Raw genomic sequence first — 13,085 nt, forward strand, 5'->3', positions numbered from 1 at the left:
ACTTTGGTTTATATGCCCTAAATAATGACACAGGAGCAGTTTTGTCTGTGGATTGTACTGCACATAAGATGAAGCAACTTCTGTTTCACTGTAAAACAGTCTTTCAAATCTTGATTTATTTTTCCCTGGCACTTGTTCATACTGTGCATTGATGGGGTCTCATATGGAGTGACCTGATGGAAGTATCAGGGAAGATTTACAGTTTTTTTACAACATCCTGGTGATGGATTGATATAATCAGCACAGAAATCATATTAGACAAAGCCAGAGTTATGGACAGATAAAATCCTTCATTTCACAAGAGATTCTCTGAAATGACACTGAGGGGTTAGGGATGGTCTGTTTATCTGTGAGCTAATAACTCTTTTCCTGTTTTATTGTTGTCACTTGAAATCTGAGGCTGTTTCTGAAGTGCAGCCTGCTCTGAGGAAAATGTCACTGCTCCTTCCTGGAAGGGGGAGCCAAGCCATGCTCCTGCTACACGGGGCTGTCAAGGGGACAGCACAGGCCACTGCTGCCCTCACAGACCTTATTCAGAGCAGGTGGCATAGGCAGAGACTGGAAATTAACCCCAAATCCCTCCAGCTTTCTCCCACTTTTCAAAGAGCCACATGTAAGCCCTGAGTTCAGACTCCCAGGGCAAGTACATCAGAATGACAGGGTATTTCCCTTTCTACTCCGTTCTGTTCACCACTTACATTCCAACATTTTAGTGCAATCTGAACTAGAAAAGAGGATAGGAGATGTTAAGCAAAATGCATTTTTTGTTTTGAAGATTTGGAGTAATCAAAAAAAGTAGGAGATTTTGGCAGAAGGCAGATTACAATTACACTGCTGGCCTTTGGGAATGCCTCCCTCTGCCACCTGCACACAGGACCTCAAAATGCACATCCCTGATTCAGGATCCTCTGCTGGGGTTCAAAACTGTGAAATTATATCTTATTTCCCACAGAAGGGAATGGAATCCTCTTTTTCTCTTCCTATAAAATGTATAGAAGTGTCTAAGGTCCCTGAAAAGGACCAACTCTTGTTCGAACCACAAGAACAAAAGAAAATACAGAAAGAAAGATTAAATACTAGAAAATGTTATTAGAACGTTTGACATTTCAAATTCAAGTTTTCTCCCATTCATGTATCACCATATTTTTTGTTATGATCCAAAGTGCATCACAACACTCAGCCTCCTCAGCTTTCCTGCAGCTCCTGAAGAAAACTCTCCTGGTGGGACTCTGTGCCAGAGCATCCACCTGAACTTAGCACAGCTGCTGCACCTGCACTCTGCCCAGGCCAAGGCTCTCTTTGAAAGGAGAACACATGGATGGAGACAGACTCTCTGCAGGGCTGCTGCCCCTTCATATGAAATTAACAGGAGCTATTTCTCTGACTAATGCTGAAAAACCAAAAAAAGCAAGGCCTTAGCAAACAACTCACTTAATTATTTCATATTATTTATTGGTCTGGAGTTTTTATCACCTTCCACAGTGACAAATCTTTTCTGGTTTGAATCCTCTGTTGTATGATGTATTTAGCACCACGCTTATTAGAAGTATTCTTACCTGTAATTAAATCATGAGGACCTACAGATCTGCCACACTTCCCATCCAGGATGTGTTGTGAAGATGTGTGGAGCTGTTGGACAGCTAAGCACTCACTGAGTACATCTTGTTCAATATCAGTACAGGACTTTAACTACAAGAGGAAGATAAAAGAAACATTGTGTTATATAGTAAAACCAAATTGTTTATAATTAACTTCATATATCTCCTTAAGGGTTATATATAGAAGAAAGAAATGCCTTTCTTAGGAACTCAGTGTAATTAAGGATGTGCCTAGTACTTGGCACTTGTAATTAGATATGACTTTGGTTTTCTGAAGTGCACAAGTTAAGTGTGCTAATCTTACATCAACAACCAGTTTGCTTCAAAAAATAATGTACCCTGTGTTCCTTCAAACCTTCCTGAGTAATTGAACTGCACATTTTCAGGCTTTCTGTAGTTTCTTGGATTCTGTGGCAAAAGGTTTGCATCACCCTGTAACTGTGACACTTGGAAAGGCATTTGATAGAAAAGAAAAGCGTTTGTGCTGATGAGATTGGAAGTGGCAGAGCGAGGCTGTCGGTGATGGGAAGAGATTCCACTCGTGTCAGCTCTGCTCCATGGAAATGAAAGCTCTGGCAAAAGGCTCTGAAGCAAACTCTCAAAAACCACAATGTCCATCATATTAAAAACAGCAGGAGAGGAGAATTAAGAAAGAAAAGCATTTCTAATTCTCTTTCAAACATGCTGATGCTGCCAAGCTTTTGTCATAACAGAGTGATCGCGTTACACAAACAGCCATCATACTCTACAGCCATTAATAAATAGTTATTGTCCTTATGGGTACAGCCTCACATACCCATCTCCCCTGGGCTTGGGTATTCTAAATAAAGGGCCCAGGCAAACCTTCTCTGAATTCTGCTCTGCAGCCATTTGTGGGTTTGAGATAAACATCTGACATTTGGATCACAAGTGCATCTGCAGCCAATTATACTACTACTAAATTAACAGCTAACTTTCTCCTGTTTTGTTTCTGTAAAGCCTTTCAGAACAACCAAATATCACCACTGCACTAATCCTCTAAGCTATGAACTAAGTGCTCAGGATTCCTTTGATACAAGTCTAAGCTCAGGCATTTTGTTTTGTATCAGAGATGGCACATTCTGGTAGCATGTCTCAACCAAGACATGTTGGCAGAACAGCTTGTTAATTTTTCTTTCTTGGCTAGGTCATTTCCACTCAGAACTCTTGGGAAGTTGATACCAACAGACAACTGCCTTTGCTGAGTTATAACCAAAAACGAGCAAGTGAGTATAAACAGTCTTTTCCCTTTTTTCCTACATCTGAAATCCAAAGTAGGCTGTTCAGTAACACTGGGATTTACTTAGTTGTGAAAGGTGTTGGGGTTTTTAAATATATTTAAGTGAAATACTTGGGGGGGGGGGGGTCTTGTTTCTTTATCAGCCAGGTTTGCTTTGATCCTTTTTAAGAGAGCCTGACCAAAACACAAACCACAAAAATCTGCTGCTTTTTCAGGTGCCTTTTCATTCGAGGAAAAAAAGTCACAGGATCAAGTATTTATAAAGTTATCATGGATAAATGAGACAGGAAATCTGAAGATGATTTCAAACCACTGGAGGAGTGCAGATTTAGACTGGTCTACCAAATAAGGTGTGGGAGGCAAGTTACTCACATTATTGTAAGATAGATTTGATAAGTCTATATGAGGCTGTGTACACGCACAAATGAAAATTCCTCAAGGCAGGAGATTAAGTGATATGAAACCCTGGATATTGATATCTTAGTGCATCCAAGCAGCCTGAGTTTGCAGCTGCTGTTAACAAATTTGTCCTGGATGGATTCTGTGCTTCAGGCCTCGGGCTGCTGGTGCAGGAAGTACTTTGTGCCCTCCCACACAAAGTCTGGATCTGGGGTTTTTTCCCACCTTGCTCTGCAGAAATGGAACGAGGCCTCAGGAGGTGCCAAGGTGTAACACTGGGGACTGTCCCTAGATGTAAGGACGGTGACATGTTAATGCATTCAGCTCAGCACACAGAGATGAACAAATGACACCCAGGTTTGGTGTTAGGAAGTAATTCCCTCGTTTCTCTGAAGTATGCCAGAAACCACCGGAAGGAAAAATGGGGAAGTTCTCTTCTTTGGAATAGGGAGCACAGTTGCTTTCCACAATCTGCTGAGAATTTCATGTAAGAAACCTTCCTGTTGCAAAGATTTTGCAATTGCAGAAGACTTTGGTGGCACAGTCACCCTCTTTTTGTGGCCAATTACTGCTATGGCCTTCAGACTCTTACTCTCATTAGACAGAATTAACTACATAGAATTAATCAATTACTGCCATGGCACTCTGACTCCTACTCTCATTACAAGCTAAAGGTTAATCTAGGGAAGTGTTGGGAATTTTGTGACCTGTTGGACACACGTGCAGAGCACATCCTGGGGAACCTTCTAAAGCTGAGAGCTGTAGGGAACAAGGCCTGGTAATACAAAACTGGGATGGTAACCTAGGCAGTGGCCAGGCTAGATAAAACTTTTGAGTGGAGCTGGTATGTGCACAGACTTGATTCCATGGACACCTGAATGGCGCTGGGGCTGTGTGTCTCCCAGGCACAAAGCTCACCATGCAATGAGTGATCCCTGAGTATTTGACACAGCGTGCAGAGCTCTGGTCACTGATGTGCTGGGAATTGCTACTCACACTGCACACATCTGGCAGGGAGAAGGGTTACAGGGAGAATTTGGGGACACACAGCTGTCCTGGGAAAGGGGACTCTACATTCAAACTGCTGAAAACTCTACAAGAGGAGCAGCAGGAGGGAAGGGGGCATGGCTGACACAAGGACACCTCTTCTATTCCAAGTCCTCTTTCCTACATTTCCACTGTACCCTGGCTTAGTTTCATTTGTGTTTTAGATGATTTGCCAACATGTACTTCAGTAAATACCATCAGTTAGTGCTGATTGCAGAGACTCAGTGCATGGACATTTTATGTGAATGACAGCACAGTTTGGGCTTGTGTGTAAAAGATGAACAGGAAAATAAATGCTTGGACAGAAAGTGTGTGGCAAACTGAACTTTGGGTGGCAGCCTTTGAAAGTGCACATATATAAGGCGGTTTGCTTAACAACAGCGATTAAAACCAGGAAAATCAGCTCCATTTAAGTTTTCTTCTGTGATATTGCTGAAAAACCGATCTGAAAAGACATGAATTAGAGGTAAATGAAAAATGACTGCATTGAGGAGCTCTGGGCTTGCCTTCTCTTGCCTGCTCTTACCTTCTTACGCACCTGCTGCTCTTTGGCCGAGTGCGCCTTGACATGCTTGCGCAGGGAGCTGGGGTCGGTGTAGCGCTTGGAGCAGCCGGGAATCTGGCAGGCGTAGGGCTTCTGGGGAGGAGCAAAGGGACACGTGTCACACCCCAGGATGGGCACACACACTGTGGGACACATGTCACACCCCTGTGCCCGCCCCAGCCAGCACAGGGAGCACACACAGTGTGAACCTGAGCTGAACACACTCAGCTGAACCTGAGCTGTTCCCTCTCTCTGCTGGGCCCATGTTTGCTCTGTCTCCTCTGAGCTCACCAACCAGGCACGATGCAAACAGAAGTGATTCTGCACTGGCACACTGGATATGGTTCATTGGGCTGAGCTAAATGCTATTGAGGTAGAACTGAATGGGACTTGAGAGCATTTCTTTATTCCCTCGCCTTTACAGCAAACAAAATTATCATGGCATCACCCAATATAAAGACAGACATTCTGGTTCTGAGTTCTCATGACAGGAAAAGCATTGAGGGGCTGGAGCAGGTCCAGAGAAGGGCAATGGAGTTGGGGAACAATCTGGAGAACAAGGAGTGGCTGAGGGAGCTGGGGGGGGCTAAGCCTGCAGAAAAGGAGGCTCAGAGGGGACCTTCCCAGTGACTGAAATCCTCACCAAATTCTTCTTGTGGCTATGCCTATTGCTAACAAATGGAACACTATCTCTGGGTTACAGAACAAACTCCAAATGAAGGTGCAACTGCCAAAATGAGCAAAGGCATTTTTTATTAAGTGACCATTGTCTTAAATGCCAGCAAAACAGTGCTGCATGGCACAGCTCACAAAGCTTTCAAGTTGAATGGAACATTCTTTTGTTCTCTGTTTTCTTGCCTCATCTATCAACATTACCTCAGCCTTCTCACTAGGACTAGCAAATCTTTTTGGTGTCTTCTCAAAGGTAGAAAACTGGTTTGCCATGACCTTGATGTCACATTCTTTAATCCCCCTGATTTCAGAAGGAGGATGCACAGAAGGGAAAAAATCCCACCAGTTTTGGGAGAAGTGACTGTGAGGTCCTGCAAACCCAGTTGCTCTGCTCCTGGAGGAGTGCTGATGTGCCCTTTTTACCACAAGGACAGACAGGTTCCCTTTGTTCTGCTCCTGCCTAGGAGAAGGAAATACTTCCAGATGATTTAGTGGGGATTCCATCAAACCAGCATACACCAGTAAGTGAAATGATTTACAGATTCTCCTTTGGAGAAGATAAATGGTGGAGTGACCTGCATTGAGAAGCTTTAAAACCAATTCCAAATGCACTCAGTAAGGAAAAAGCAGCCTATATAAACCCCCTTTCTTTGTAAGTACCTCCAGAGGATAAGTATTGCTGCTCTGTCCAGCCAGCAGGAAATTTCTGAAGGAATAATAGAATCATTCACCAATTCATGACCTTACAGGCTAACACAGCACCTACCCAGAAAGTTACAGGGCAAAGGAGATTTACTGAGAGTGTCTGGAACACAGAGAACTGACACCTGAGGAAAAGCTATGGAAAACTTTAACAAATCCCTTGGCAGAAAAACTAGCAGAGTATTTTTCAAATCACTGATGTCATTCAAATTAGTGATAAAATCATTCAACTCAGTCATAGGGGAACTAGAGGAGAATGTGATCACCCTTACAAAGGTTCATGGCTGTTTGCTCTGACATTCCAAGCAGTTGTTTGGTGCAGCAGCACCATCCTGTAGCTCTGCTATTTTTCATGTTCACATAAGCACACAATTCACTGAGCTTAAACCACAGGGCTTCAATTAAATCAGGTAAGTGGAACTCAGTTACTGTGTGCAGGACTACAGAAACAGTTTTAGAGAACCTGCAGTGGAATAGCATGGAGGATGTTTTTAGATATTTAAGAAAGTTATTAGAAAATTATTACTGTACCTTTTTCCTGATTTATGAGCATTTCAGATAATAAAGACAGAGATAAAGGGAGAAGAGAAGAAAATAGAAAGTTAAGACATTTGTCTTCAATATTGCACAGACAACACACACAAAGAATTTGTGCTCATTTTAATAACCATGTCAGTTCTCTCTTAAAACTAATAGATGGCATTCAATTTGTGAGTTTGGCTAATAAAAAATATATCTACTAGATTCAGGCAATTAAATTAAAAAACTACATGCAATTTAGTATATCCACTTTCAAAAGCGATACAAATCAGAAATTCAAATATCTCAGGTTGACTTTCAAATAAATAAAACATTGTTATTTTAAGTGTGCTTTGGTTTGGAAAATGTGACTGACTTGCTTCTCTTACTTGTTTGTTTTTGCAAGGCATAATGTACATTAGACATTCCTTAATGCTGCACTGTCTGAAATGTGTAACTGCTTAAAAAAGTAAATATCAATTAAACTCAAAAGTTCTGCCCCATAAACACTTGGCCAAACTAAACCATGTATTCACTTCTTTGAAAAAGACAAAGGAACAACTCTGCCTGTTATTCTTTACAAGCTTTATGCTGAGGACATGACTGGTCTGCAGAGCTGTGTCATTGCTTTTTTTCCCCCTAATCTGGTGATTTCATTTCAGTAGAGCCCAAACCACTTGACAGGCTCCTGTCCTCTCTGTGAGACAAGGGAGAAGCTGCAGAGTCAAGCCAAACCTACCAACTGCAGAGAATAAATGAACGTGTTTCTCACAGTTAATCTCATGGAGGGTACTTAACCATAGAGTTATGAGACAGATTTATTTTCACTTTTTACAAAATTACTGTCCAAAAACTGAGGTGCATTTACCTTCCACTGAGAGGTCTGAAGAGCTTTTGCATTCACTCAGAGCACTCACTGAAGGGGACAGGAAGTGAGACAATGACACACATTTGGTGCAGCAGCAGTGACTCAGCTACACCTTACTGAGCTACTGCCTCCTCTTACTGGAACAGGAACAATGGCAGAGTTTGCTGAGTAACTCCCTCCTGCGTAATCACTCCTCAGCATGAGTAACACAACATAATTGCCTCTCTGTGATCAAGACTTTCTCATTTCTCAGAGCACAAACAGTTCAAAACCAAATCCACTTGCTCCTAGCTGAGTGCTCTAAGACTCTCCTAGTGAAAAGGCCAAGCCCCCTGCAGCAGCAGCACCGATCGTGTGCCAGGAGCACTGGAACACTCGGGGCAGCTCCCAGTACGGAATGGTGCTTACGGTGTCCAGGTGTGTCCTCTGGTGCTTTGCCCGGTCACTGGAGTTGCTGAAAGCTTTCTGGCAGCCAGGGTGCTGGCACAGGTACGGCTTCTCCCCAGTGTGACTCCGGAGGTGAATCTTGAGGTTCTCGAGCCTAGAAAATGCCTTGTTGCACCCTTCAAACTGAAAAATGTCATAAAAAAAATCATTGTAAGGTTCTATTAAATAAACCATGTGCAGCCACAATGAGAACAGTGTAAGAACCAAGTTGGACGTGCAATAAATCAACCAACATTCAAACATCTGTTGAAATTTATGGATGAACCACAACATGTTGTGCTGTTCATTTAATCTGTCACCGAAGACATGGTGTGCAGCTCAGTAATAATACAAGGGTTATAAATATCTCACACATTCTGTCTGAGCTGAACACTTAAAGACATGGTGTCAGAGCAGAAAATTTAAAGAAAGAACAAGTGTTCTGAGGAGTCCTCTGAGATGTAAACTGGCACAGGAGCCACTGTGGGCAATAACAATTAGCTGCTACAGGCAGAGAGTAAGAGAAGCTGGTGGGTTAGAACCTGGTTTCAGGTGTCTGAAATATTATACACTGGAGCAGATGAGCACGGACTATTACAGGAAGACCTGATCCATTTGAAGATCAATCCAAAGGAACTCTGCTGTTATTCTGCACCCTTTTCTTTAGTAGCTGTATCATTCAGAGCTGTTCTCAGCATTTATACAACCAGTAACCTGAGCAACTCTGACTTCTTAAGCACCCGTTTCATTAGGGAGCTCAGCAATAAAACACTGCATAGCCTTCACAACAGAAGTCACTGTTTCAAATTAAATCTGAATAAATATGTAAGTAAAATTGCCAGCTACTAGGCCAAGGGAAGGGTGTTTTGTGTTGCTCAGTGCTAAGTTTCAGTGTTACAGACAACAGGCAGTGGAGGCACTGTCTGCAGGATGGGAACTCTCCCAGGCGAGCAAAAATACTCGTGGTGTGCACATTTGTGCACCTGCACACCCACAGAATGCACTCAGATACTTGCACATGTTCAAATATTTGCATACAAACACTAAAGTGATGGAATGCATATTCTTTGCCCACTCTGCACATATTGCTGTTTCATGGCACATCTTCTTATGCCTCCACATAGATAAAACCCCGATTCCTCAAGGATCTGTGATCTCAAGGAATGTATTTGAGAAACACAACCCAATCCACCTTCCTGTCAACACTAAGAGCAATTCTGAAATATAGTAGGTGTATCTTCATACAATGGTTTGGGTTGGAAGGAACCTTAAGGGTCACTTAGTTCCAAGCCCTGCCATGGGCAAGGGACACCTTCCAATATCCCAGGTTGCTCCAAGCCCTGTCCAACCTGGCCTTGAGCAATTCCCAGGGATGGGGCAGCCACAGCTTCTCTGGGCAAGCTGTTCCAATCACTGTTTCTAGAAGCTGTAGCTTTTTCTATGATTCTTGCTCATAAACACTGAAATCCTGACTCTCACAAAATCAGCAAATGCTTTGTCACTTCCTCTTGCTGAGTAAAGATTTTGTTCAGCAGCTTTCCAGGAACCTGTGGCTCCTCAGATGTCATCACAGAAATCACCACCCTCTCAATCTTGCTTGTCACATACGCTTCAGGGTATGCAAACTGGAGAGATGGGAAGGGAGAGCAGCTGCAGATGGAGGAGCACTGAAGGTGCTACAGCCGGGAGGCTCCTGATCTCCCAGGGCCTGCCTAAGGGGAGGGAGAAAAGCACATCCTGCTCATCCCAGGGTGTTTTGTAAACACCTCAGCACAGCAACCACAGTGGTTCTGGAGCCAGCACTTCACACTGCAGGCCATGTCCTGGCACTGGATGCAGATCAGCTCTGCACACTACAGGCAGAGGGGTTTCTGGCACTTCTCTGCCTGTCCCAGCCCCTCACACACCAAAGGATCAATGTGGCCCTTACTGCCATAAATATTTCAGTGCCCTGAGCAGTAACCTGTCTGACTGGCATACTGGGTATGTGTACAGACAACTATCTGATGTGTACATATTTTCCATCTTTTCCCATCACAGCCATTGTGTCAGATCCACAAAATCACCTGCAGACATGCAGTTTATGAGTTCAGAAGCTTTGTTTGGCCACGACCTCTGAACACTTGAGCTGGTGCAAGGAGGCAGGGGGGTTTGGAAGTGACCAAAGCTACCAAGGCTTCAAAAGAAACAAACTTTCTTCACAATCATCACTAAAAATCTGACTAAGATTCAGGATGGAGCAATTTGAATTGTGCAAAAATGCTGAAGTCTATGAAAAATAGAGCAGAGTTCAGCAAATTCATACTTCTCATAGGACATTCCATAAAGCTGAGTGAATGTTCTGAGGTCCTAAAGATCACTTTTTTCCTTTTTGTTCCCAATCTTCCTCCTTTCCAACCTCCTTTGATTAGTGTGCCCACAGTGTGGCATCCCTTTGAAGTATTACCCCTTTCATCTCTCTTCCAGGTTCCCTTCAAGCACTGAGAGGCTGCTCTAAGTGTCCCTGGGGCCTTCTCCAGGCTGAACAAGCCCAGCTCTCTCAGCCCTTCTTCTCAGAGGAGATGTTCCATCCCTTGGAGCACTTTTGTGTTCCTTTATCCCCCAGCCTGTGTTGATACCAGGGGTTGCCCTGAACCGGCTGCAGGACCCTGACCTTGTTGAAACCCCATGGGCCACTTCTGGAGCTTGTCCATGTCCCTCTGGATGCCATCCCATCCTTCAGGAGTGTCAAATGCACCACTCAGCTTGGTGTCACTCACAAATTGCTGAGACTGCACTTGGTCCCACTACAGACCCCAAGGGACACCACCTGTCACCCACGTCCCATCTGAACACTGAGTCTCTCACCACCCTGGATGTCACCATCATTCCTCCTTCCCTGAGCACTCCAGCCATCAAATCCATCTCTCTCCAATTTAGAGAGAAGGATCTTGACCCTCAGAATGTTTTTCTAATGGATTACCAGTCTTCAGTTCCATTCCTAGAGCCCAATGCAAAGCAGCAAGGTATGCAGAATAATCCAAACTCACAAAAGGTCCAGCTCCACTCTCATTGATGTCAGTAGCAAAAATTCCAACAGCAAATGTCCTCAAACATCTAAACACAAGCTTAATTTAAAACACATGAAAGCACATATGTTTAAGAGTTTGCTGGATTGACACCTCAGGGAGAGAAGGAGCAGGCCCTACCAGAAATGCTCAGAGCTGCAGTGAAAGCAGCAACACTCAAACAAATATGGGCTTATTTACAGACCCTTCTTCTGTGCTCAGCCGCCTTCTCCTGCTAAGTTTGTCCAATGCCTTCAGCAGTAAGGTTCCTCCATCACCACATAGGCTTGGACATTCAGAGCTTTTCTTATTTATGTTATTATTTTCTAATTCACATTATTTGTATTATCCAGCTCTATTAAACTGGGTAACAGACAGTGGGATGGTCCCAATGCAGTGATAAACTCAGGATAAACATGTCAGGTGGAAAAATACACCAGCAAAGAGAATGATGTGACTGCAGTACTCAGATTTTCAATTTGGCAAAGGCTGTTGGTGAAACAAGAATTCCATTCAGGAGGAAAGCAATGGAGACAAGAACCTTGCCACAAGTGATGAGAAGAGAGGAAGCTGAAGATGAAAGGTCTCAAAGGAAGGGAGGGATGGAGCTGGTGCAAAGAGCTGAGCAGGGTGGGCTGAGAATCCACTGAGAGCTGCAGGAAGAGCTGCACTTTGAAGGACTCCTTTTCCAGCTCTCTGATTTCTGATCTGCTGACTGTTTATCTCTCACAGTCTGTCCCTACTGAAGTTCATATGGAAACAGCTTCCCTTAAGTGGTGCGACAACTTCAACTGGGCTGCTGTTGTTAAGACAACTTTGTAAGGTAGTGCTTGGGTTTAACTGCTCCTCACCAATTCTTTTAACCCTTCCACCTACTCTTACTACTTGGAGTGTATTTACATTTACACTATATAAAACTACTCTAGGAAAAATGGGGGATCATTCTCCCTCTTAAATACCCTCCAGGAAGATCCAGCCATCCCACAAGTGTCTCAGCTTCGACTACAAAGGACAAATGTTCAGTTTTGAAAGGGCTTCAGGATGGAAAGAGCTATTTTACCAACTGAGAAGGCCACTTATGGGATCTCCCAGACATCTGGCCCCAATCTGTCACTGCTTAATCCTACAATCCTAAACATTTTGTGGACGTTTGATGCCTGGGATAAGTGTAACAAATGCTGCACGATCCTCAAAGTCTGTAAATGTCAACAGAACTCTTAAACAAGTTTCATCAATAAAAATAATAATTATATTGCAATTACTACTTTTGTCTTTGCTGTGAGATCGTTAATGCTGCACACACCCAAGCACAGACACAAAACAATGCCACATGATTACAGGAAGAACACAATGCAGTTATTGGGTTTTATAACTACTGCTGCTTTCAGAACAGGGCTTCTACCAGGAAAAAATACCTTGTAGAAATTTATGTGTCTGAACTAGTCTGTTACCATATGGAAATACATATGTTATCTTTATTTCACACTAAAATCCCACTGCAGTGTCGCTGTTGCAATATCACACATTCAAAAGCCATATTTATAAAAACACAGAATTATCTCACAGTGATCTAAACACATCACAATTTTCCCAACAAAGCAGTTTAATCTAATAACTGTAATTGCTTAAAATGTTTTTTCTTTGCTTCCAGATTATACTTTGAATGCACCTGAGAATGCTGCCACGCAGAAATAACAGCATGTTCCCAAGAGGGTTTATATTATCAAATGTTTACCATTTTCATGAGCGTATTTAATCACGGTCATGTCTAGCATATCTGTCAGTGGCACAGATCAGAAGAAATAAACTATAAACTAACCAGCTCAGACCATAGGGTGAAGCAATAACTGACATTTTCTTAGGAAATGAGTTATGACTGAAAAAGAGAAGCCTTCACAGTCGTAGTGCTAAATAGGTCCAGTGTGCCATTAGAGCAAGCTCATTAATATACACCTCTGCTCTCTGCTGCAAGATCAGTTAAACAAGCTGCCTTTTATTTATAGAC

General features: G+C 43.1%; 1 protein-coding gene across 1 annotated transcript in view; it reads right to left on the bottom strand.

The window, feature by feature from the left end:
* The window catches only part of GLIS1 (GLIS family zinc finger 1), a 177,796-nt gene that overhangs the window by 25,075 nt on the left and 139,636 nt on the right, over window positions 1-13,085 (bottom strand). Inside the window, exons 4-6 of the mRNA XM_005422954.2 lie at window positions 8,016-8,177; window positions 4,829-4,939; window positions 1,557-1,689 (exon numbers count right to left, since the gene is read on the bottom strand). Of these exons, the coding sequence (XP_005423011.2) occupies window positions 1,557-1,689; window positions 4,829-4,939; window positions 8,016-8,177 (406 nt within the window). The remainder of the gene's footprint in view (window positions 1-1,556; window positions 1,690-4,828; window positions 4,940-8,015; window positions 8,178-13,085) is intronic.

This window comes from Geospiza fortis, unplaced genomic scaffold (assembly GCF_000277835.1).
Source record: "Geospiza fortis unplaced genomic scaffold, GeoFor_1.0 scaffold396, whole genome shotgun sequence".
Taxonomy (NCBI): Eukaryota; Metazoa; Chordata; class Aves; order Passeriformes; family Thraupidae; genus Geospiza; species Geospiza fortis.